The 26,607-nt window shown below is 47.2% G+C and overlaps 1 protein-coding gene across 6 annotated transcripts in view; it reads left to right on the forward strand.

Moving 5' to 3' along the window:
* The window catches only part of MYO7A (myosin VIIA), a 114,436-nt gene that overhangs the window by 64,272 nt on the left and 23,557 nt on the right, over positions 1-26,607 (forward strand). For 4 of the 6 annotated variants that reach the window (XM_080374780.1, XM_080374779.1, XM_080374775.1 and 1 more), the window contains 14 exons: positions 2,472-2,528; positions 7,788-7,925; positions 11,654-11,812; positions 12,160-12,252; positions 13,915-14,009; positions 15,151-15,235; positions 16,124-16,342; positions 16,510-16,617; positions 17,173-17,382; positions 17,932-18,135; positions 18,957-19,133; positions 20,899-20,988; positions 22,279-22,406; positions 23,789-23,915. In XM_080374780.1, coding sequence (XP_080230906.1) covers positions 2,472-2,528; positions 7,788-7,925; positions 11,654-11,812; positions 12,160-12,252; positions 13,915-14,009; positions 15,151-15,235; positions 16,124-16,342; positions 16,510-16,617; positions 17,173-17,382; positions 17,932-18,135; positions 18,957-19,133; positions 20,899-20,988; positions 22,279-22,406; positions 23,789-23,915 — 1,890 coding nt within the window. The remainder of the gene's footprint in view (positions 1-2,471; positions 2,529-7,787; positions 7,926-11,653; positions 11,813-12,159; positions 12,253-13,914; positions 14,010-15,150; positions 15,236-16,123; positions 16,343-16,509; positions 16,618-17,172; positions 17,383-17,931; positions 18,136-18,956; positions 19,134-20,898; positions 20,989-22,278; positions 22,407-23,788; positions 23,916-26,607) is intronic. The other 2 variants (XM_080374777.1, XM_080374778.1) reach the window with 1 other exon arrangement.

Consider the following 26,607-nt stretch of genomic DNA (forward strand, 5'->3'; position numbering starts at 1 on the left):
TGTTTTCTTGAGTAAGTTGAACATCTACATCTCCCCACTAAAACGTCATCAGTCCCACTCCCAAAATTGAAGTACAAACTGTTTTAAACTATCAACCTTGCGGAACCTGAAAGTCTACACAGGTAGGTCACCATGGCCGAATCCCCCAGTCCTTCCCCGGGCAAAGCTATGGGACTGCCAAGGGTGTGGGGATACAATTTTCCAATGCAACCAAGTTTTTTAGAAGCTGGAGTCCTATTTCCAAATGCCAGCCAAGGCCACTGATGGTCCAAGGGACTTAGGGACTTTCAGGAGTGCCAAACAGTTTTAAGTGCTCAATTCCTTCGCTTGCTAAGGCAAAGGAATGGTTAAATTCCCAAGAAATGTCTTTAAATAGGCTGCAGACAGTTTTGCAAGCCTTGTTTGTAACCTTTAGCCATTCAGTTTTGCTCCTGCTGAAATGAATGATCAATGTTAATTAGGAACAAGATAACATTTATCAGGGATTGACAAATATTGACAAATATTTATTGGCACCACACTCCCGGTGGGTTCAGAGCTATACCCAGATGTGGATGCTCATGCTGAACTAGACGCTAACTCCCTTAGCATCAGTGCTGCCATTTACTTTGCTTTTTATTGCTTGTTCCTCACTGCTTTTTATTTTCAGTGCAAGCTTTGCAGTTCACCTTGGATATGATTTCTTGCTTCTTTGGGCAAAGCAGAGATGCACTCTGGGGAATCGATGAGAGGGAGCGCTCAGTTTTACAGAGTCATGTAGGCTTCTTCACAGGGACATTTACCAAGCATCTTTAAAAGATAATGGAAGTATATAATAGCAAAATTGAAATCTTCACCTGGGCATTGTCTGCAGCCTGAGACCTTTTAAAGCATCAGAGCAGTTCTTTTTGAGATAAACATATATTTTTTTATTGTTCCATTAAAAATATTCAGAATCTGTCCCGAGTAGTAGCCCCTGTGCTTTGATACTTTAACAATCTCTGTTTTTCTTTTTTGAATGAGAGATTTGTAGCCAGACTGGCATGGAACTGCAAGAGGAGCAAACATTGTGCACCAGCTCCCCTAAGTACACACAGTGTTAGTGTGAACTGGGAGCGCACAAATCCCCTGAGCACGATGTAAACAAAACTGCTCAGACAAGCAGGATCCAACATGGAGCTGAGATGATTTTGCCATTGCTTTCCATCAAAATTCCATAATCTTTGCAGCCTCTTTCTTAAAACATTCCCCAAAAGAAGGAGCATATGAGCCTGGGTCGTAGGAATTGATTGCATGTAGCAAAGAGCTGGGACAAAGGCTCTTCTTGGAAGCGTGCACGCCTTCGCCAAGCATCAGTGAGACAACCCGTGGAGAAACCTTCCAGAGGCACTCAGGCCAGGTCAATCAAATCTATCTTCCCTTAAGAAGAGAGAAGTGGCTAAGTGCTAAGAGCTAAATCAAATAACGAGGTGTTTTGCTCAACAGCTTCCAACCTTTGGTCCTCAGGAGCTTACCGAGGAGTTTGTAACATTTTGTGAGTCAGTGAAAAGCAAGTCCGTATCTGCTTTACCTTCAGCCTTTCAAATGGGATCCTTACGTGCCAGAAACTTGAGAAAGCCACACACCAGAGGAGTTTGAAAACTAGTCGAGAGTGTTTATTTGAATACAGTAGTAACTGTTTGGTCTCTGAAAGACATAATATTTGTGCACAACAAAAACTGTGTGGTGAACTGGGCATTGCTGGAGCACATGGGTATGTGAAGCTGGTTTTATGCATGCCCATCGTGGAGGAGGCCTATTTGCATGTGTTTGCTGAATTGGAACATTGCTTTGAGTGGTGCCAGGTGAAATGATGGATTCTGTGGGAATTGTACACCATTACTCTGAGGAATCAGCTAGTGTGGTCTGACAGCACTGCTTGCTCAAGGAACAGGTAGAATGAGAAGTGGAGGATGGAAACTGGTGAAGGGAAAAACAAATAGGAAATTTGGGGGATTTCCCCTTGGCAAAAATATCAATTCTATGGAAAAATATTTGATTTGTTGGATTAAAATCCAAGAAGAAGGGAGGGATTTCTTTAGAATTTTGGTGAAAATCTGTTTTTTCCCCTGGCATCTTCCCAACTGCTGTGTATTGAAAGCACCGGTCACAGGAGAGCAGGGATGTGAGAGGGAGAGGAGTGGGGATGGCTGAAACTGGATGGATAATGAGTGACATTAAAAGATGTAGAAGAGTTGTTCCAAGAAGCAAAATCTGGACAGGGGCAGCTTCAGGGGTGTCCCTCAGCTTCAGGGATGTGAACATGGAAAAAAGGGGAAAAGCCAGGAGGGGGATAGACAACACTCTAAGAATGAATTTGTTTGTAAAATATTTTAACATCTGGACCACCAAGATTAACAATGTCAGGATCCCATTTCAGTTATTCTTTCTTTTCACTATTTGCTCTTCTCTGTCTCTGTTTTGTTTTTGTTTTTCACCCGTGCTTCACGTAGTTTCTCTGTGGCTATGCATCCAGCACATTTGGCCAGTCGCCCACACCCACACCAAAGGTAAACTGAATACACGAGTTCCTCTGTTATATATTCATTCTCCTTGGCAAGGATTGTGCTTTGCTTTTGTTGGTTTATTCCTCTTCTTGCACTATCTATAGAAGATCCATTTCAAACATCCAATGTGATGGAGAGCATTTTTACAGCTTGTTGAATAGATACAGGTGTATGACTGTAATTTATTTCTAGAATTCAGCTCAGAAGAGCTTTGTAATGACAGGAATTTGGTTTGGATAAAATCAGAACCAGCCTGAGCAAAAGTTCTGAGGATTTTTTTCTGATATTTGAATCATGGTTCATCTGTGGGATTTGGTGGTTGTTTATCATGGTGCCACTGTTGGGTTCAGTGGGACATTATTCCTCCATGCAACTGCAAATCTGGCCCTGTGTTGCCCTTTTGGGGGCAGGAAGCTGACAGCTCGTGTGTGAAGAGAGACTCCTGGATTGCATTTCTGGATTGCTTGGAAATGCCATCATTCTCGGTGGGGTTAGTTCTTGTCCAGAGGAGAGTTCAAATCCAAGCCTTCAAAGACACAGTTAATATTGAACTTTGCCATGATCACCAAAACATGCTCTTGGCACATTTTTAGGTCTTTTCTGTTGCATCTCAACTCCTGACTGGTTCTGATAGCCTCCCAAACCTTTCTTGCTAGATATTTGGCCATAGGGTAGCATACTGTGTGCTAAAGTTTTTATGTTAGCTTTGCAACTCTGCTCACATTTCCATGACAATCTTTTGAGAGCCAGAGGGTTATGTTCGAGATAGATCTGACTTTCCAAATTCAGGTCCTTGCATGGGGCTGAATTTCAACCCTTCTTACCTGTGCAGTGTCTCGGATGTTTGGACTTGGAATTCCAATGAGGGGGATCAGACCCTAAATGACCCGAAGCCATTCATTCCAGAGTTGGACTCCTTTCCCCTCCATATCATGATTGCAAACTGTTTAGATTGCAGCATTTCATTGGGCCTGTCTAGAGTGGTAGCAATGCCACGCACACACACACAAAAATCCTTCCTGAGTTAGCACATAGTGGGATTAAATCCAGGAGAAGCTTGTTGTGCAAAATCTCTTAGAAAAGCCCAGGCCAGTCTTTTTCTCTGAAGACAACAGGAGATACAGAGAAATGGGAGGCATAATGCTGATGATTTCTATGAGTTTTGTTGTTGTCATAGTTGTTCTCATAATACAGCCTCTAGTTTTGTGCATTTTCTAATTAATAATAATTGACAGCATTTGTCGGGCACTGAGGCAAGGGTGGAACAGCCAAGCCACCAAAAGTTTTCCAAATACATCAACGTCAGTAAGTTTTATAAAATGGGGGTGTAGTTCAAAATAGGGGGGTGTAGTTCCAAACTCATCACTGTTATGTAGCCCATGTCAGCTTTGCATCTGAAGGCGCTTTCCAGACAGCACAGCCTTTAGGAAAGAGACTGTCTCTTCACTATATGTACTTTCTCTTCACTATATGTCACTGCAGAACCTGCTGTGAGGGGCCCTCAACTTTCTCTGGTCATCTGGAGGCCATCCAAGTGACATTGCATATAACAAAATAACAAACAAAAACCATCATTTTTCTCAGACTTCAGAAAAAAGGCTGAGAAGCATCATGTCATGTTGCTATGGTCCATTTTAGTGACCTTATAGTCCTAAAGAGATGAGATGACCCTCCTTTGACCAGAACCTTTCCCCACAGTACTGCCGGGGGTACATGCTTCTCTCTCTCTCCCTAACTCACCTTAAGAAATTAATCTTTCTGCATTTCCACCAAAGCCATCGCTCTGTCAGGCCTAGTGCTGAGCAGTGTTCCTGGTTCACCATGCAGCCTTCTCCTTAAAGGAGGAGAAGGTGCAGAGGGACAGCATTAGTAATTCCTACCATTTCTGTCGCAGTGACATTTCTCCTTTTAACTTGCCTTTTGCCTTGCTTCTGTTTACTTGGTTTGGATGTCAAAAACTAAAAAAACCTTTGTCATCATCCTTGCTCAGGCTCTGGGTCTGTATGAAGACCATCCTACCCACCATAACTTTGCGTCCAACTTAATCCACTGAACCTGCCGGGTGCAGGTAGGCTGAGCTGGTAATTGCCTTCTCAGCTGTGGACATGTAAGTACCTAAACATGTCCAAGACACCAGAGGAAGGAGCCTGAATAGGTCCCTAGAGATTTTACAGCTTCACAGAGATGCTGGGAAATGTCCTGATGCTCCAGCTGTGCCACTGGACATCTTGGACACCCCATGCTGGGGGGGCATACTCTTGTGTTCTTCTGGTGATATCCTGCCTTGACTTTTATCTTTATGTTACTGCAAACAACCATGAATGTGTTTGCACCCCTAAAGTTCAGGCTGGCTTGAGTTGGCAGAAAGAAGTAGCATTGAAGGTTGTCTGAATGTTGTGCTGGTCTGCCCATCCTTCTGAATTCTCTTCTGAGATGGAGCTTCTCTGTAACCACGTAATTCTCTTCCTTTTTCTTATTTTTCTTTTCCATTTTTTTCCCTTTGATGCTGAGCACAGACTGAGTGATTATTCAGTGCCCCAGTCTGGGCTACAGAACCTGTGGATCCCGTTCGTCCTTCCCTGTGACACACAGGTCTCATCCTCCCTTGCGCTAGGCTCTGTATGGACACCTGTGAAGAGATAAGCTGAGTCTCAAAGATGTTACAGTTTCAAGAGTTTGAAAGCTAAGACATGTCTGGCCAGGAGAAAAGCCGAATGTACTCAGCTCTTTCTCCTTCAGGCTATGGAGCCTGGGTCTGGTTTTAGCTAAAAAATGCTCCTCCTGGGCAGTAAAACCTCTATTTTCGCTGCCTTGCTAGGCTGTGTTGGCAGGCTGCTCCACTCCTTTTTTTCGCCGTTTTGTTGGGATAAGGAAAGAGGTGTGATTCTCCCCACACTGGTGTTGAGGTGAGGTGAGAGGAACCGCGATGACTTCAGTGGTGTCACCCTGTCCCTGCAGGAGGAAGCTGATGCAAAGCCCTTGTATGAGTATTCATTTTGTGCCTGAGAGCCCAGTTAGTGCCCATAGGGCTGGTGCCCACCGCTGAGAGGGGTCTGTGCACCAGTGTCAGGGCCAGGAAGCATGTGAATGGATGGGATGGTGCAGTCTTGAGAAGAGGAGCCCAGACCACTCTGACAATTTGGATAGGAAGACAAGCTGCTTTCTGGCTGCTGTCCCTTCCCTCCAACCCCTCCCAGCAAAAAGCTGTCAGGTGCAAGGATGGAGAAACCATCACTGCTTTTTACCAGAGCTAGATGCATGCAGGGAAGCAATGCAAGGCATCAGTGACCTAGAGAGGTAGGTCCTGCTGTCTGGGAACAAACCGCTCATGCATTCCCTTGTAGACACTCGTACAAAGTCTTGCACCTTTCCTACCACCACAGCTGAAAAATGACCTCTCCCAGCCAAGCCCAAATTGACAAGCCTAGCTAACATGCAATTGCTTCCAACTTCTGGCCCTGCTCCTGCATCTGTTGCTGCTTCTAACCCCTGCGGCTACCCTTCGACATTTCAGAGAGGTGACCCCTTGCACATAATTAGCAAAGTAATAAGAAAACATTAATCAAAGCTATCCAGACCAGGATTCTTGCTGAAACAGCCTATTCTTCATCAAATCTGTGATAGAATGTGAGTGCCAGACTCTACAGTGCTCTGCAGGTAGCAGCTGCATCCATTAATTACTCTAGATTTGTTAACCCTTCAGTGGAGGATTGTACTGGCAGAGATCACCTATAGCTGCCCCTGCTCTTCTTGACCAGCAGGCCAGGTTTTCCTGGTGTGTGCATGAACTGGGTTTTCTCTTGTTGGAATTCCATGACGATTTTGTGTTTGTGTTGACTGGGTTTGTCTCAACATCATATCCAGCCTGAGCTGTGCAAATTCCTTGCCCATGGTGAGGGCGTTGGACTAGATGACATTCATTGTCCCTTCCAACCTGAACGATCTGTGATTGTATGAAATTCCTCCATTTTGGGGGGTGGGAATGTTATCTGGCAGGTTATTAGGGCTGTATGATGAAGCACACATAAAGATTTTGGAAAAGTGGAAATTAAACTCACCACCTTGTGAAACATAACAGCAAGACCAGTGCAAACAGGGACTTTGTGACTCCACAAGTGGCTTGACCACCGGTAAAGAAGAGGATGTTTGGAGGAAAAATGCTTTAAAATCCTGCTGGAATCTTCCCTTTGGGAAATCCCTAGCCATTAGGTCATGCCACAGCTTGCCCTATTTTTTATTTGGGGAATGTTGCATACTGGTGCTTAAGTGTTCCTCCAACCCACCGGCAGTACCTGCTATCCCACAAAGGCTCCCTGAACACCAGACCCTACAAGACACACAGTATCGCTGTGACTGATGTGTGATGAGCTCAGCTGATAGTGACTGACACATAAAATGAGCTAGGGGCTTCGTTTAGCCTGGAGGTGGTTTAACAAGGTTCTCCCAGGGCAGGGAGAAGGGTCTATTAAGGGAAACATCTCTGTTCTGCTTTAGAAACACTTGCCCGAAAATGGAGATTGGATTATTAACTTAATCAAGGGAGCTAAACTAAGCAAAATACTCAAAATCATCCTGATTTTCCCTAAATACCTACCTCATTTAGTCTAGCCAATATTCTTTTCCAAACACAGCTCTAATCTTCTCTGTAGTACAGGCTGAGGTATATAGACCTTACTAGAAGTTTCTAGAACTGTTGTAGAGTCGCCCTGCAGCAGAAGTGCCCTGGCTTTCTTTTTACCCTACATGGGTCTCTGGTCCTACATCCCAGGGAGCAGGAAGGGCTCAGCCTGACATAAGGAACCATGAGAGAGGAGTTGGCATGGCCATGCTGCAATGCATGGGGACAGGGAAGCCCAAGCCATTCCCAAGGAGCATCCCTGGGCAGATGCATTGCCCCAAGCTGCAATATAGAGTTTTTCGATGGTCCAGAAGAGGCTGTTTGCCCTCATGGGCAGATCTTCCTCATGGCTTTGCATAGGGCAGATGGGATTGCCAGTCACCCAGGAAGGTTTGAGCAGGAGAAATTAAATGATGGCGCTTTTCCTCCCTGGGTAGAGGTGTATGGAGCAGGTTGCCAGAGTCCGGCCATTGCAAACTGTCCAGCTCTGCCCCTGCCCCTCTCCTGCCACAACACTTAACCGCCTCTGGCCTTGCTCCCTCCTCCAGCCCCGGCTGTTGCGGGAGGTTCCCGGGGATGTGGCCGGAGGGGAAAGGCACTGTTATCCTTTCATTTCCTGAGCCCGCTCCGCTGCGGTTTTGCAGGGAGCGGAGACAAGGAAGCGCTCGCCGACGCTCAGCAGCCAGTTCAAGCGGTCCCTGGAGCTGTTGATGAGGACTCTCAGCGTGTGCCAGCCCTTTTTTGTTCGCTGCATCAAGCCCAATGAGTACAAGAAGCCCATGGTAAGTCCTGCTTTTCTCTCCTGGTAGCTTTTTGTACAGGACTGGCCGCGGGGTCACGCTGCCCTGGAGCTAATGACAAAACTCCTTGGGGCATCAGTGGAGTCAGGAATGATCCTGGGTGCTTAGGAAGCCAACCCACAGCCTATTCCACCAGCAAGGGGTTCACCAAAGGGTGGGCAAAATCAGGCACTTGCTTTTCGATCCCATAGCACCCCAAAACTTTTTTCACAGAGGGGACCTCCTGCCCCTGCTTTTCTTCCCAAGGACAACCTGGAGGAATTCAGCCTGCATCCCTTTTTCCTATTTGGAAATGTCTCTGAATTTCCATAGGGATAGGTGCCACCCTACCAGGTGAGCTGTAGGGCCCTGGGTTTAGTCCCTATGGCAGGGTTCAATGTTTCCTAAAAGTTATTCCCCTCCCCACGAGTTTTCTCCAAAATCTTTGCTCCCATTAGTTCTCACTCAGTTTCAACCCTGTTTGATCCTTTCAGCTGCTTTCCCCCCACAATTGCCAAAGCTCAATCCTAAAAGCAGAGAAAAATAGAGGCAAAATAGCACAGAGGAATGGTGAGAGGAATTGTTTTGCTGTGATGCCTAGGGACTTGCTTCAAAAGCAACAAACACTCTGGGGACAAACTTGAAGAAGCAAATGAAAGGGAAGGAGGTGGCTGTAAATCCCTTTGACCACAAAATGGTCATGCAGGGGACTCTGAGATTTGCAGTTAAGAGTAAACAATAAGGCAGGTGCTGAACATCCCAATCCCACAGTCAGCACCTTGCAGGATTGGTCCCTGGTGCTGTTAGCAATCACCGTTAGCTGTTCACCACTATTAATAGTGATACTGCTTGGTGAGGACAAGCTTCATTTAAAAATAATTCCAACTATTTGTTTCTTTGAATCATTTTGCCTGTGCCTTGGCACTTAACCTAGCCAGAGCTGGAGCTTTATCTAAAGTTGGTGTCTGTTAGCAAAGCTCAACTGACTGCAAAAAAACGCATAAAATACTGAATTTAGGAGCTGCTACATACAAGCAGTGTTTGTTTGAAACTTACTTTTGCTGTTCAGTGAACCTGGTGTGATGCAGGGTGAAAGTTCTGGAGGCTCTCAGAGCAGTTTGCTGTGCCTTTATTCTGGTTTTTGTAAGCATAAAAAAGGGCCTAATAGCATATTAATGGAATATTTTGGGTTAATATTTAACAATATGTCTGATCTGAGGTCATCTTTTGAGCTGAGATCAACCTTCTTAGGAAGACCTTCTTTAAGAACATGTGATGTTGAGGAATAGATGTATATCCTGAACTGATGTTAACAAATTATTCCCAGTGCCCTGACTTTGAGCTGCTTTTACACCCAGATGGCTGGGATTAGGTCTGGCATTTTCTGTCTGTAGGAAGTCTGTATTTCATCAGTTCTTGCAAGCGCTAAGCCAGAAGTCTCTGTCCAACCCATTTATCTACAAAACTTTCAGTGAGACACAAAAACAGCTATGATTTTGAAATAATTGGACAAAGAAATTAACCTCCCCATTAAAGTAATGAGTAGATGAGCTAACACTGAATTAGAGACTTCAGTGCTATATAATATGAAATGTGAATTCTTGCCAAATTTATTTTGGGCCTTGGTTTAATAACACAAAGGAGAAAAACAAACAAACAAACAAAAAAAAAAAACAACAGCCAGCTAATGGTACACAGAGCTGTACAGGGTGACTGCAAAAGAGAACATTTTCTGGGAGTTCATTTTCTGTCCCTGGCTTTGAAGGAAAGTGTACTGATAGTGATAGGAAATGGGATAGTGGGAAGTGAAAGGTCAGTGGAAAGTCCTGACTGTTTGTTACTTTATGTTATTTTAAAACTTTTGCTTCCTTCTAAATGTGCTTTTGGGGGTGGGGGTGGGTGGGTGTTGGAAATTGTTTGCATCAGGATGCTGGCTGGAGTTCTCTGGGTCTGTACATCATCCCATGCTGCTGTTTCCGGGCATTGCTCTGTTGTTCTGGTTAGTGCAAGAGAAAAGTGTGGGATGAAAGAGGTAACAAGCCACGCAAAGTCAAACCTGTTTCCAGCAGCCTGTGCCGCCTCATCAGGCCTGGATGCCGGGAGCACACGGTTGCCCATATGTGCAATGAACTAGCCCTACAAACACTGGAGGGTTATTTGCAAGCCCACAACCGTACACACCCCCTTCTGCTTCATGGCAATGGGAGACAGAGGAACACACACCTCTTTCCTCTGCACCTTTCTCATCCTCAAGACCCACTTCAGATAGAGACAGCTTGAGACCAAATCTGGGTGATGCTACTTTCTGCCTTTTCCTCGCTCATCTGTTGTCTTCTCCTGGGATCAGGATCTGCCTCACTTCACTCCAGCCCTTTCATGGTTAAGTGGCTGCTGTGAGCTAATCAAAAATCTCCCTCCAGGGATGGGGAGATGGGTGCATCCATAGGGAATATCCTCCTGTCCCAGCAGGTGCACCTGGGATACAGGGGTATCTGAGATACAGGCACATACCTAGCTCTCCTCACCCACTGCAGGGAGAGCCGAGGTGACTCACATTTTAGATGCTCCTATCTGTACATGCACAGATCCTTACATTTTAGACAGCTGAAGGGATGGCAGATGAATAACACCCTGGCAGTAATTCTTTGGCCCAGGCTGAGATTTACTGTCCTGAGTTTCTGTGGTGTGCCAGCACCACACCATGTCCACCTTTGGTTTAGACTTGGGTTGAGCACTATTTGGATGCTCCCAGCAGACAACACAGGCTGCAAGAGGGTGCTCTCAGGGGCTCCAGGATCCTTCCTAATGCACTAAAGCATGGCAGAGATTTTCCTAAGCCTCCCTTTGCTTCAGCAGATCTGCTCACCTAGCAGCACCACGCATTCTCCTCCCTGAGGCACCCAAAGCAAGGGAGAGCAGCCAGGTTTATTAGCAAACATCTGCAAGGACTGGGTTACCTGTGTCTGCTGCCTGGCCTTGAAACCATCTGCTGCTTGTCAGGAGCAGCCATGAATGCTGGTCTGAGATTTGCCGTTCCCCTTAAAACCCTCAGCTGGTCTCAGTTCTGACCTGCCCATCTGAAGCTCCTCGGATGTCCTCCTGGGTACAGGGTGGTTTGATGCTTACAGGCTTATCTCAGGGCCTCAGCATTTCTAAGGCTGCATTTTTCCTTTGTGTGACTTCAGGGTGTCACCTACCTTAACTTCAACTGATGTCAGCACCCTAAGACCTCTGAGTGTCTGAGCCTTTGCTGGTACGGTCCTCTGCTTACTCTGCCTGCAAAACAGTACCATCTTGCCTGTACAGGAGTGCTGTGATCATGCCAGCAAAGCTCAGAGCAGTGGTCAGAAGTTAACAACCACGAGTGGTCATTGCAAGGATGACTGTATGGTTTGACCCTTGCAGATGCAGCATTGCTGCCCATTTTCCCAAGGTGATGCTCACCGTTGCATTGTACTCTCCAGTTCTCCTCCCAGTCCTTAGTGTAATGTGTAGGACACATCCAGTCTTGCAAGAATAAATTAAAGAAATGGAGTGAGTCAAACACACTGAACAGTTCATCGGATCAGGCCCATGACAGCCAACAGTCCTACAGCCTTGGGTTCATGAAGTGATGGATTTGGGTGGGTGCCTGACTTGCTTGCCCCACTCACCTTCAGAGTCCCCACTCTCTTATGGCCAATCCAGGCCAAGATGTGCCATCAAACCGCCGTGTCCTGTAACCTCCCCAGCTGTTTGACCGGGAGCTGTGCGTCCGTCAGCTGAGGTACTCGGGAATGATGGAGACCATCCGGATCCGCCGAGCTGGCTACCCCATCCGCTACACATTTGTGGAGTTTGTGGACCGGTACCGGGTGCTCATGCCCGGGGTGAAGCCAGCATACAAGCAGGTGAGCATCTTCTTCCACAGGAAACGGTTGCTCTCTGCTGGGCTCCCCAGAGATATTTATGGGGTGTGCTTCCTCTGAAAAAGCAGTTATGCAACATTTGATCCCCAGATGTTACAGTGGTGCTCTGGGCTTTCCACGTGAAGAAAAAATGGTTATGGGGCTGGCAGGGACCCATGGCCATATGCAGCCTGCCCTTCTCACTCAACCTTAAATGTGGTGACAGTAAAACCCTGGGAACCTCATTAGCAGAAAACTGCTGGTATTGGGATCAGAAAAGGTCCCCACTGGGCTTGGGAGGAGCGATTGGTGAGGCTGGTCCTGGTGAATCCCATCCCCTCTCCTACCAGGGCGACCTGCGTGGGACATGCCAGCGCATTGCTGAAGCAGTGCTCGGGAAGGATGGTGACTGGCAGATTGGCAAGACAAAAATATTCCTGAAGGTAGGTGGTTTTCCAAATCCCCCTGCCATCTGGAACCCTTGCCTGTGAAGGGGTCCCCTACCACTCCCTTTCCATCACAAGACTTGACCTTTACCCACAGTCAGCCCCTCCTGGGCTGGCGTGGCAGTGGGTAAGACATGGGCCAAGGCAGGATATTTGGGGCTGGCTTGGGAAACAGCGGGCAGGAGGAAGCCCTGATACTGCCAGCACTGATGTATGCATGTACCCATGCGGACACAGGAAGAGTCACATACAGCACACGGCCTTTTCCCTCCTGCGCCGAGCTGTAGAGGAACGAAGCTGGGTTAATTAGCATTGATAACATACAGCTGTGGGCTGGCTTCAGGGACGGTGGGTTGGCCGATGTAGATAAGGTGCAGCTGTGGCTGGTTCTGTTAAGTGGTTGGGAGCCAATGAAGAGAGAGCAGCCGAGGGAGAAGGTGAGAGGGGAAGAAGCAAGAATGCATGCTCTGGATGAGGTGAGATGAGAAGAAGGCAGCAGAGGGACTGGCATGAAGACTATGCTGGTATGAGATGGTGAAAGACCTTGTTGCAGCGTGATAGTTTGGATAGTGCTGTGACACTGAGCTGCTCAACCTCATCTCCTATCTTCACCCAAAAAGCACAGAAACAGCAGGAGAAATGTTCATGCAGAGCCCTGCAGAGAGAGGAACTGAGAGCATACCAGGCTCACTTTGCTTTCAGCACATCTTTGCACCACCCAAGATGTGCCTGCAGCCTCCCTCTCTGCATCATTCTGGCTGACACAGAGCAGCCCGGCACTGCCGCCCCATTCATGCTCACTGCTCCTTACAAAACCCATTCCTGTGTTTCTCTGGAAAGGTGAAGCTGAGCTGGAACCAGGCTGGAAGCAAAGTCTTCTCTTGAGGGCAAACCTCAGTGGTAAACCCTGACTGCTTATATTGAAATTTACCCTCAACCCCATCACCAGCATGAACACCCCCATCTCTTCCCTAGATGCTGTTCCCACTAGTGGCTCTTTCTAGAGCCTGTTATCACAATCTCGCAGCTGTCAGGGCAGGAAATGGAGAAACTGGGAGGCCCCGAGGGCTGCGTGAGGTCGAGCAAAGCAGGAAACGCATGGAGCTGCCCCTGCGGCACCCAGCACGGCAGGGCTCAGCATGCCGCAGCCGGGAAAGAAAGCTGAGTTACAAACAGGGTGAGAGGAGTCAGCAGAAAGCTTGGACTGGTGCATGCTCAAGGAAAGTCAGTGTTTCAAGGAGCTGTTTTGCCCTTAGGGTACGGAGGCATTGCAGCCTTGGCTAGAGGGAGTGATGGGACTCAGGCAGCCTGAAGTTTGTTCCCAAATGTGTCCCATGCTCCTGGGAACTGCTCCCATGGCTGACAGCACTATCAGGGAGCTCTGCATGGCAAAGCAACGCAATTTGGTTGTTTCCAAACGATAAAGTACTGCATACACAGCTTTTGGATGCTCTGGTTCATTTGGGGATGAAGGCAGCAGATCACTAGGGTTTGTTAGGATTTCCCCAGCGGGTAGGTGGGGTGATACTTGGGATGTAAAATGTCCCAAGAGGGGTTTTTCGGACATTTCATCTGGGGAAGGGCCTTGTGCCACCTCTCCTGCCACATCAGGCAGATGGAAAGCTTGAGGCATGAGTGCTGTGTCACTTCCTCCCACAGGACCACCACGACATGCTGCTGGAGATTGAGAGAGACAAGGCCATCACAGACAAAGTCATCCTTATCCAGAAGGTGGTCCGTGGGTTTAAAGACAGGTAGGTGTGAGCCCCACTGCCAAATGAGAAGTGGACTACGTGGGATGTGTCACCCAGCAAGCAGCCCCTAGGGGATGCATCACTCCCTGGGTGCCCACCTGCCCTGTCTGCATCTGGGGAGGGGGGAGCCCTGGTGTGTTGGCACTCAGGAGCATCAAGTATTGTGAGAAAACAGTAGAGGAAATGAGGAAAACTGTTTTATCTACTTCAAACATGGATGGAATAGAATCTTCTGTCCTTGTTCAGTGTGGTCTTCAGGGGGGCTGATGTTTGCTATGACAGTGCAGCAGTAGGACTCTGAGCCTGCTGAAGGCTCAGCTGAGCCTCCAGTATGAGGACCCCCACAAGACTGCAATAGGACCACAGGGTCATCCACTGTAACTAATGTTGCTGTCCCAAAGGCCAAAGGGGTTCAGGACTCTCCTCTTTGCAACTCAGTTGCCAGACCTGGGAGGAGGGTAGGTAGCCTTGGAGAGCTCATAGCGCCGCTGTGGAAGAAGAGGGGGAGCCACAACCAAGGGCCAGCTTCACCCACAGAGAAGGGACAGTTCTTGGGGCTTTGTGCTTTTTGACTCTCCAAGCCATGACTGCGACTCAGGTTGTACCTTAGGTTTTGCAGAAAGGGCAGATGCTAAATAACTCAGCAATCTTTCCCACAGTAATCCTAGCAAGACCCTCAAGCCCTTACAAAAAAATTGTCTCCAAGGTGTCTACAGGTAGAATCAAGCCAGGCTAAGAAGAATGGGAGCAGCAGGGTGGTGTGGCCGAAGTTTGCTCTTGATCATTTGGATGAGATTAAATCCAGGTGTTAGAATCAAAGTGGGGAGAGCACACTGGGAAGAGATTTTAGATGCGAGAGAAGGGTCCCAGGTGGGGGGAAGGAGGGGACCATTCCCAGCATCTTCTGCTCTGCCCATTCCCATCGCCTGGCAGAATCTGCCTGCAGAGACCTGTCAGAGAGAGCCCCTACAGATCGTTTTATGAAAGCAAGGAGAGCTGGGGGAGGAGACTTTTCCAGGCCTAAAATTCAGTGTTTACTCTATCTGGCTGATCACTTTCAAATCTCCAAAGAATGAGGCCCAGAAGATGATGATAACTTGTGGCCAAACCGCAGAGGCAAGTGATTGAAATGCCTTTGCAGGTCCAATTTCCTGAAAGTGAGAAATTCAGTCCTCATGATTCAGAGATACTGGCGTGGACATAACTGCAGGAAGAACTATGGTGCTGTAAGTACAGGGGTGCATCCTCACACCTCTGCCTTCCTACCTCTTTCAGCTGGGTCATTAAAGAGTTTTCTGGATCAAAATACCCCACTGAGTGTAGGAGGGGGTTGGGCTGGCTTTTGTTGGTTGGAGCAATGCATGGAGGTTTGCTTTTGCTGCTTTGCCTTCTCATGGAAGAGAGTACCTGACCACCTTCTAGTTGTCCTTTTCCCCATGAGTTAGATGTCCATTGCACCAACTGGTCACTTAGGGTTTTAAAAGTCTTCCCCTAGTCTCCAGGTGACTGAAAACTTAAAAGCAGCTTCCCCTGAAAAACAGACTCCATCTGCAGGTGGGACCGTAATTTGGTTTCTCACCAACCCAGCCCACGGCTTTCTTCTCTCCTGTCCCAGCTGGCTCTGACCCAACAGCAGGTCATTCAGAAAATGCATTGGGGTCTAAAGTATCTCAATATCATTCTCCAAGCCTGAAACCTGATATGAATAGCCACTCCCAGGTGGGTCAGGATGCTGCCTTTTGCCATGAAACAGCAGCTTGGTTGTCAGGCAGGAGGTCTGCAGATGGTGGACTTCCATGGGAGCAACCCTCATAGTTTGTGGCGACTTTGAGTTGACCAGCCAGGCCTCCTGAGGCCTCTCAACGTCAGAAACTCTATAGGACTCAGTGGGGAAGAAACTGCCTTTGTCTTTCCTGGTCTCTGAATCAGTGCCGCAGATGAAGGGGTTCATTTCTCCAGCCTCTTGGAGAACCTCCCTCCCGAAGGCTTGTCCTGGCGGGGGCTGATTTCAGCGGCTGTTATTTACAGCCATGCAAGAAGATTAGCATGGAAATCTGCTTATGCTGGGTGAGCTCCTGGGTGGTGGGGTGGTTTCATCCTGCTCCTTCTTGCAGATGCGGATCGGCTTCCTGAGACTGCAGGCCCTCTACCGATCCCGCAAGCTCCACAAGCAGTACCATATGGCTCGCCGGCGGATCATTGAGTTTCAGGCACGATGCCGGGGCTACCTGGTCCGTAGGGCTTTCCGCCACCGCCTCTGGGCTGTGCTCACCGTCCAGGCATATGCCCGGGGCATGATCGCCCGCAGGCTGTATAAGCGCCTTCGAGGGGAAGTAAGTACCACGGAGGAGAGATTGGTCACGGGAAATGGAGGTGGGGAGAGGGGAAGTAAACATACTTCTGCATCACATGCTCTTGGGATCGGTTTTTAAAGAGCAAAAAAGAATTTCACAAAGAATCGGATGCCTAAACAGAAGGGCTCTTGTGTTTACTCCCCCAGTACCATCGACGCCTGGAAGCAGAGAAACTTCGGCTGGCAGAGGAGGAACGACTCCGAAAGGAGATGAGTGCCAAGAAAGCCAAAGAGGAAGCAGAAAAGAAGCACCAAGTACGCAAGGACTGATGTCTTTCTGGGGTTCCATCTCTGTTTTCCTGCTCTGATTTTGCTTCTTTGAGAGGGAATGCCAAAAATATCTAAGGGATTTCTGCTCTGCTTGAGCGGTTTGTATTTAATTCACTACTCTGTGCTGTAACTAGTTTGAAGCTGCTCCAGAATTTCTGATCTGCTGCACAGGAATGCCAGAGATTATGGTTATTATTCACTTGCTTTTGCTATTGTATAAAGGCTGAAGGGGGAACTGGGACACTCTACGTGTGTGTACACATACAAGGTTGCTGTAGGAAAGAAAAAAATAAGGTCAGTGAAAGTCTCTGTGCATAGACAAACCCCTTAAACAGGTACTAAGGAATGAGAAAATGCTATTGCTTTGTCCTTCTGCAGCTAGGGAACTGAAGCATGGACATGTCACTGATTTTCTCCAAGTCATGATGCTGGTAGTACCCCAAGCACGAGGCAGTCTGCCTTTCTAAAGCCAGGCCCTGTAAAATTTAGCACCAGCTCTTTAAAGGGAGCAGTTCAGTCACTGTACTTGTCCTCTTGCAGGTACGTCTGGCCCAGTTGGCACGGGAAGATGCAGAGAGAGAAGTAAAGGAGAAGGAGGAGGCACGTCGGAAGAAAGAGCTGTTAGAAAAAATGGAGAAAGCTCGCAATGAGCCAGTGAATGACTCAGACATGGTGGACAAAATGTTTGGATTCCTGGGGACTACATCCTCCCTGCCTGGCCAGGAAGGACAGGCACCCAATGGCTTTGAGGTACTGGAGACATGCATGAGCCTGTCTTTCACATGAAAGGCTTTAGCAATACGTTAATGAATCAGGGGAGAGTACAGCAATACAAAAGCGGGTCTCTGAAGGCTTCCTTCAAGACCAAGCTCTTCTGTGCGGCCCCAGAGGGTTGCTGGGCTGTGGCTGGGGACAGGAAGGCAGTCTGCAGGCTTTCTCTGGGGCTATGGAATGCAGAGCAGTATCACTATAAGATCACTGAGGACCTGTGACCTTTGAGATATTTTCCTTCATGGTTCATCACAGGCTCACAACATTTAGCTCTTGGACACCCTTTCCCCATGCTAGGAACGTGGCCATGCTTTTTGCTTCTCCGACTACTATGGGGACACTCCTGGGCACAGGCATGTCCTTCAGGACTTGTGCTTTGCATGGGCTCCAGAGTTGTATTTCATAGTTTTCCCTCCAGCTGGCTTTACCTTCGGGGATGGAAGTCAGACAGAAGAGTCAGGCCCGAAGGGAAAGGGTAGTTCAGTATCCAAAGCCATGCTGAGTGCCTGACATGTCCTTCCCCACCAGGATCTTGAGCGAGCCCAGAAAGAGCTGGAGGAAGAGGACCTGGATGCAGCATTGCCTCTCCCTGAGGAAGAAGAGGAAGATCTCTCAGAGTACAAATTTGCCAAGTTTGCTGCCACGTATTTCCAGGGCACAACAACACACACCTATATCCGCCGGCCTCTCAAGCAGCCTCTCTTGTACCATGAAGATGAAGGAGACCAGTTGGTGAGGCAGGGGATGAAAAACCTCGAGCAGGGCAGGGTGGGTTGGGGCAAGCCTGGGCAACCCTTCAGCCAAAGGGCACCAACAGTTTCCCTTTGGAATACACTGGTTCGGTGGGGAGTACAGCCCCCATCTGCTGCACGTGCCAGTAGACACTGGTCCCACCAGCATGCTTTGAGCACTGACAAGACAACAAGCATTAGAGGGGTGAGTCCATCTCTGTGCCTTGATGTTTGTGTTAAGACAATTAATGAAGTTCTCTGGGCTCAAGGCATGGACGATGAAAATTGTTGAGCGAGTGCTCCTTGTAAAGTTGCTACTCAGCAGCTAGAAAAGTTGCTTCTTACCTTGTCATACACGCCAGGGCAGAACTAGCAGAGAAAAAACAGTTGTGCTATAGCCAGCAGTACAAGAGCAGAACTGTGTTGAACTTACATGACTATAATGGACATTACATTGGCCGTGAGCTTCCTTCTCTGTGGTTCTCCTTCCCCTCTGCTCTGGGTTAGGGGTTGCCAGTTGCTGCTCCTCCTTAAGGCTTGCACCTCCTAGCCAAGAAGAAGCCTCTTGCAGCGTGCATAAACACAGTCATGATGGCATGAACGCAGAGCCTGAACTTGTGGTCCCAGCCACCAGCCTGCCCGGCTTGCTCAGATGCATGACTGCTGCAGGCAAAAATGTTGTGTGTGATTCAGGGAAGTGTTTCACCTCCTGTAGATGTACAGAGAGACCACAGTGGTGATCCTGATGGATTCAGCATGACTTGACCACCCCCTTCACTACCCTAGTGTGAGCTAATGAGGTGTAACTTTCCGTTCAAATAGGCAGCACTTGCTGTATGGATCACCATCCTCCGTTTCATGGGAGACTTCCCTGAGCCGAAATACCACACAGCCATGAGTGATGGTGGTGAGAAGATACCAGTGATGACAAAAATCTACGAGACTCTTGGGAAGAAGACCTATAAGAAAGAACTTCAAGCTCTGCAGGGAGAAGGAGAGGTAACTGCTGCGGTTGAAAAAGAGACGCCGTTGTTAGGAGTTGGATGTTGAAATGTGTTAGAAAGGAACAACTTGTGGGGTTTGCTGCAGGCAATCAGTTTGTCTATTTTATTTGCAGTTAGGCTACAAAGGGCAAATTTCCCATGTGTCAGGTATTGATCCTGTCCCTTCTTCTTCACAGGAGTAACTGAATGTTCCCCAGCAGTATGGTAGGGGGGATGCCTCCCACGGTATCTCTCATGGGGCTTTGAGCTCTCCCTGCACCCTATAGGGCAGAAATGCAGGGGGGGAATGCAGTGTCCTGTGTCATTGGTCTCTTGTTTGGGGATTTCTTCTTGATCTTCCCTGGGTCAGAAGAGACTAAATTAAAAATGTGCCCTTAATCCTGGAGCAGGAAGTAAAGAATTACTGGGAGATTAAGCTGTGGAAATCAAGAAAAAAATAAATCTGTATTGCATCCTCAGTGCATTCTGGGATGTCACTAGAGGACTTCATCTTAGGACTCTTCCAGATAAGACATTGCTCTGGATAAACTACCATCCATAACACTGATATGCTTTCATCTTTGGCAAGTGCTTTATTCAATAGGACAAGATGCCACCTGGTATCGGCATTTTCTAAATGACACTGTTGCGTTTACAAGAAATTTTCGGTAATAACGTTTGGACAAGCCCCTGTGGCATTTGCAGAAGTAATTTAACAAATCTAGGTTTTAGAGACGGTGATATCATCCAGCACTTTCAGTGAATTACCTGAGGAGAGTAGCCTCATGTAGATTGTAATTCTGTAAAAACACACAGCAAGATTCACTTTTCATTCCTTCTACCCGTAGTTTCTTGCTTGTTTATTACAAAGAGGCATGCTTTGTCCAGTTGAGACATCAGGTAGTACAGAAAAGAAGGAAAATTTAAGCTCTCATTTTCCTCTGTGTTTACATCTGCTTTGCAGAATGCACAACAGTGCAGAGAGGTCTGACCTGACCCTGAGTGTGATGATATGCAAATCCAGGTTTACAGTACCAACTTGGCTTTATAATGGATATAAACCATCACAGCTGGTTTGGTTTGATCTCTCGAAGTGTTGATCTGGTGTAAAATTATAGTTTTTTCGAAGCTGTTTAAAAGGGGGAGGGGGTCAAATAGTTATTATCCATGCCATTTTAATTCCACGGCCAATGTAAATTTGATGTAGAAGTAGTAAGCCAACAGTAACTGGATGATATGTAGCCAGTGCCTGGGTCTGTCCCACATCAAATTTATTCTTCTGGGAAATCTGATAGAGCACAGAGCTGGCTACCGGTGATGAAACTGCAAGGAGTAACTACCTGCCCATGAATCCCAGGCTAGGTGACTTGCAGCTCGCATACCTGCTATGCAAATGGCTCATCTCACAGAGTGATCTTGCTCATCTCATTTGCACTGTAGGAACAAGCCTGAATGTCATACAGCAGAACTGGGTGGACCCAGGCTGAGTAGGAGTCAGCCATGTAGCCAACATAACTTGTTTCAGATGTCCCCAGTATGTAACGTTGATCTGAGGGAGGCTCGTTGATTAGAGAGCATCTACAAAATTCAGAGCCAGACCTGGGTTATCAAGGGGCACGGGAATATGGCTCCACACTTCTGGTTCCCCCCATCCTCTGAAATATCTCCCTCTCCGCCCAGGATTAATGGTCTTTTGCAGAAGCCCAGGGGAGGCAGGGAGAGCGCGTACTCAGCAGGGCTCTGTGTCTCACCACCTTATGTCCACACCTCTTGCTTTGCAGAGTACTCACATTGATGGGCACAAGAAGAACAGTGTGCGGCACAAACTGGTCTCCTTAACACTCAAGAAGAAATCCAAACTGACGGAGGAGGTGAGAGGAGACGCTTGGCCGCCTGGCAGCACAAGTGCCGTTGGATTGTCTGCAGCCCTCTCTGACTCTCTTCTGCTTTTCCCTAGACAACATAGAACAAGCCCTCCTCTGGGTTTGGCGCTACCTGTCTCTCTGCCCGAAAGATTTAAGGAGTGTTTAAGGGGAAAGGTTGGCTTCCCGTGTCTCCTTGAGTCATTCTGCACCTCGCGCCGGCCTCCCCTCAGCTCCTGTTCTCCATCCATCCAGCACCTTCCCTCCCCTCTTTCACAGCCCTCCATCCAGCTGCCGATACCTCTCACCACTTTGTAATGGTCTGAATGTTATCCCTGCTTTTAGCTTCCTTCCCTCCACCGTGGCATAGGTAGCAGAGGTGGGGTCTCCAAATGTGCTCACCCATCCACCCTCTGCTCCTCTCCAGTGCCAGGGGTAAAACTCCCCCAGGAGCAGTTAGCCCAAGCTGAGACCTTTCAAAAATCCCATCTCAAAAGAGTGAGGAGTAATAAATATCTTGGGTGGGGAGGATGAAAGCAATGCAAAGACATGCATTCAGTAGTCTTCTTTTACACACTGCCATGTCTGCTTCCAGAGTAGGCACCATCTTGCCTGGCTATAGCTGCTTGAGAGCATGAAGATTGCTCTCTGACAGAGTCACCCTCCTTCCCTTTAGGGTCAGTGGGAAGAAATAGGACCCAACCCAGCTTACCCTATGGTGGCTCTGAACACGCTCTAGAAATGCCCATCTTTCTCCAGTGTCTCCACATGGAGACTGGGTTGACTAGCTGAGGCAGAGAGCTGGTAGGTGCCCGAACGCCATCCCTGTTTCCACAAACAGCACCATGCTTATGTGCTTTCAGCTGCCTCATTAGCATGGGGAGTGGGTTCATTCTGTCAGTATTTTAATGATTTTTGTAATATTACTGAGTTAAAGGGACAAGTTCTCCTTGTCAATAAGCTGGGGTTATTCCAAAGATCCTTGGTGGCCCTCTCCCAGCTGCTGGACCACCTCAGAGCTGGGATGCAAGGCTGCCATTGTAGAAACCCTGGGCAAGGACCAAGCAGGTGGGAGTGTGACTAGACAGGACCATTTTCAGCTTCATCCATATGTGATTAAAGCCAACAAAGTCAAACCCTCCCGTTGCTGTTCAAGTACTAGACTGAAGAACTTCTAAGACCCCTCCTGGCTGGTGGAGGAGTCCTTCTGGGGGAGCACCACACGTTTGGGATGGGGGGGGGGGGGGGGGTGCATAGTAACTGGCTGTACTGAAAGGGAGCAATATGTCTGGTTGGCAGGTGACAAAAAGACTTCACGATGGTGAGTCTACGCTGCAGGGAAATAGCATGCTCGAAGACCGACCCACCTCCAACCTGGAGAAGCTCCATTTCATTATTGGTAATGGCATCCTCAGGCCAGCCTTAAGGTTAGAAATCAAGACAAAGGCATGAACATGCCATTCTTTTCATTCCTTCTTCCTTGAGCTTTTCTTGAGCTATTCAAATGATTTTGCTACTCTGTGTGGCTTCAAGAAGTTCTTCTATCATTTTTCTGGTTGTGTTGTATAATACGGGCTGGGCTGGATCTTGTTCATGATCTGTATCAGGCTGGGTGGAAAGACCACACAGAAGGAATCAAATGCTTCTGAAAGTGATAGCAGCTACTGGACTGGGTGTTTTTTAATACTCATTCTTGTTCACTACCCTTTTTTTTCCCATTTAACCATTAGGTCTCTTTTGTTTGTGTGATTGCTTTTAATGGTACACTAATAAAAAACTCAAAATCATTTCAATTGCTAAATTAAACATTCAAAAATTGGAAAGTGCCAAATTAAGGCTACTGGAACATCTTTGGTTTATCTTATTTGTGTGTGTGTGTGTCATAACGTATACAATGTGTCCTTTTTTATGTAGTCTCACACTTTTCACTCACACTTACCTGTGTAGTCCCAGAACACGGCGAGCATCCTCATCTGATAACCAGCTTCTCTCATTTTCATTTTATCCTCCCAGTTCAGCATGAAACTCTTAGTGTTACTTTTAAGCACAAAATCTTCTCTGAAGGCAGACCTGGTAGTGTCCCATGGGCTTTCCCATGGTGTTTGTCAGCGTAACAGGTTGGCTAACATTTTTGTTGCCTCCCATGTAGGCGAGGAAGTACTGTTATCCCTTCTTTTGCATGTGGAGAACTAAGGTTAAAAGTTAAAGCTTAAAGAACTTAAGCTTAAAGGTTAAATATCAAACATGGACATTACATTCTAAATTGAGATACCTGACAATGTACATGCCTGTTTGGATAAGAGCTGGGCAAACCTTGACCTCCACTGGAGGTGATAGTTCCCAACACTTCCACAAAGCAAATTCAGGTGTCTCAAGAGGGACAGCCAGCGAATGAAGATTCCCAGCTGATGGCCTTCTTATCACAGTAGTTTAGGAGGCTCTTCTGGCATTACTGGGAAATCTTTGTAAGAAGGCAGAGTAGACTCCTTCATCCAGTGACACTGAGCTTCCTTGAACCCTGAGACTCCCTTTTATTTCACTCTCTCCAAGCAGTGCCAGTTAGCTGTGGGGAATCTCAGCTGCCGCACAGGGAATGCTCGGTGGACATTGCAGGACTGGTGGTGGGTGGCATTTTATAGACACTGCAACAATCAGGGTGACCATCATCAGGGCAGTTTATTTATTATCCTTGCAATGCTAAAATGAAATTTTAGCTATCAATCACGGGCAGACAGGGTCTGTCTCTTTCTGTTCCTGTGGAAAACCATCACCTCATTAACTCTTAATGCTTTCTTCATTCCTATTGCAGGGACGAAATCTATTGTCAAATCTGCAAGCAACTGACCCAGAACCCATCCAAAAGCAGCCACGCCAGGGGTTGGATCCTGATGTCCCTCTGTGTGGGATGTTTTGCTCCTTCTGAGAAGTTTGTGAAGGTAAGTTGTAGGTGATATTTGTCTCATGAATTATCGGCCAATGTATTTTCTTTTCCATCCATTGGACCAGCTTTTCTGTCGGGTTTCACAGTAGAGGATTTTCTGGTCTATATCTTCGCCAGGAATGAAAATGACAGTTCCTAAGGAAAGTGTGCATGATCCCAGGTTCAAAGTCTAAAGCGGATCTGATGAGTCACTCCTGAGAAGTGACTCGTTCTTTTCTGTGACTTTAGAGGGAATGTAGACAACCAGCTCAGATGATGCCTCCTGCACTGCAGATGTGTGATTAAGTGACTTCTGGCAGGAAGGTTGATTGTGGGGGGCTGCAAGTGGAATTTGTACACCCTGAATAGCCCACATTTCTCCCCTATTTTTTGCATGCTAAAGTTCATTCAAGCATCTACTGACTGGCAGTATGACCTCAGGCATGTACTCTAACAAAATTGGCAAGGAATAGTACTACACAGCTAATTATAAATATAACTTAATATAAAAAAATGCACATAGAAAGGGAAAGGTTTAATTTACCTGGAAGTATGTTTGCATAGTTGCTCTCTGCATGCTAAAACTAGCCCCACTGTGTGTCATACTGAAAACATCCAGCTCTAAACAGCCACATAAGAGATGACATGTAGTATGGCTTCAGAAGTACTGTGGGTCAGCAGGACTGAAGTCAGTAGGAGATGCTAAATCAGGTTGGTTTTAAGGTTTTTCTTTTTTTTTTTTCTGGGTTTTGTTTTGTTGCCTAGGTTTGAACAGTCTGCCTTCCAAATGAGTTACACACCTCAAGTTTTTACTTACACCCACTACACTGCTTATGTTAATCCCATGCCTAAGACTTTAGCGAGCTCAGGGCAAAGGGCTCAGCACTGTGTCTTTGCTTTGCCGTGAAAAAAGACCTCCTTTGTCCCTCTCAGATCTTTGAATGTTGGAGGCTGGACCTGCTCCAAAGCCTGCTGGAGATAAAGATGTTCCATTAATTTCCATAGATATCAGATCAGGTACTCCTCAGTCCTGAAGCCAAGAATAGAAATCCCTCCTTCATTGCCAGACCTTGACAATATGAAATCTAATTAAGCAGATAAATCACTGGCAAAGTGGCAGAAAATTAAATTATGTCTGGAAATGAGATCTGAGAAAGTATGCCACAGGAGATTGTGTAGGTTTAAATCTTTAATAGCGGAAGATTATTTTAGGTGAGTGAAGCACTTCTCAGCAATAATTTATGGGTAGCTCTGGAGACTCAGGCAATCATAGAACTGTAGAATCAAAGAATGGTTTGGGTTGGAACGGCCCTTTATAGGTCATCTAGTCCAACTCCCCTGCCACAGGCAGGGACATCTTCAACTAGATAAGGTTGCTCAGAGCCCCATCCAGCCTGACCTTGAATGTTTCCAGGGATGGGGCATCTACCGCCTCTCTGGGCAACCTGTGCCAGTGTTTCACATGTACCTCTGCCCAAAGTTATGGTCAATGCTGAAATATGTGGCAATATTCCCAACAGCTCTGGAGAGGGTTTGTACTAATACTGCCCTTATTCATCACCCTTCTGCACCTTGAGCTATTGGAGATGATAGGCAGCCTGTGGTGACTGAAGCTTCTCAAGTATCAGTGCAAACAACACTTGCAGCAGCCCACACTGTGGTTACCTATCAAGGCCGCAGTCTTACAAAAAACATGCAGGCAGTGACCTGGGCAATGTCTTGGAGCTCCTCTGAAGCCACTGTAGTTACCCATGGGGACATCACTGACACCTTCCAGCTTAAATGTTGTATTTTAAGATAAAGCATTCTCCTGATGAAACACCCCCAAGCCACATATGTTCCCATCCAGACTCATTTTTTGTTTTGTGAAAAGCAGAGGAATATTTGTTGAAAATCAGTGAACTCTTCTGTTTTGAAGCTACATTAACTGATACCACCTAGTCCAGTCTGTTCTTGGCTGGGAGACAAACTCCATGTCAGTGCCAGACCTTATTCTCAGACTTTTAATCTGTTAGTACCATGTTTGCATGAGCCATCCACAATCTGATTTAGTATTTCACTAACTACTGCTTTAACCATGCAATAGCTACCATTGAATGTATGATAGCCATGCATTGGCCATCAGCCAGTTAGCTAGATAATATTTTGTTAACCTCACATCTTTTTCAACTGATGCCCTAACTTCTCATTTAGCAGTAATTATCCACCATTTTAACAGAAAGAAAGGAGTATGTAAGGGTAAATATCTCTTAGTATTACTTTCCTGTTCTCTTCCATGCAGTGAGTGTCGCATCAGACTTCTGGTTACTTTTCTCCTGAAACCTCTAGACTCTACCCTTAATAACGGCAATATTGGGGGCGGGGGGGGGTGGGGGGTGGGGGTGGGGGCGGGGCGGGAAATGAGGACTTTCATGAGACTGTTGTGCCTGGAAGTTTTTCCACAAACTTACAAGAGTAAGACTCAATGTCCAGGTGGAGACCAGTGATGAGTGGCATTCTTCAGGGGTCGGCATATGTTCAACATCTTTGTCAGTGGCATGGATGCACACTCAGCAAGTTTGCTGATGACCCCAAGCTGTGCGGTGGGGTCTGCAGGCTAGAGAGATGGGATGCCATCCAGGGGGACCTTGACAGGCTGGAGAGGTGGGCCCATGCAAACCTCATTGAGTTCAACGAGGCCAGGTGCAGGGTCCTGTACATGGGTCGGA

This window comes from Falco punctatus (assembly GCF_963210335.1).
Source record: "Falco punctatus genome assembly, chromosome: 2".
Classification (NCBI taxonomy): domain Eukaryota; kingdom Metazoa; phylum Chordata; class Aves; order Falconiformes; family Falconidae; genus Falco; species Falco punctatus.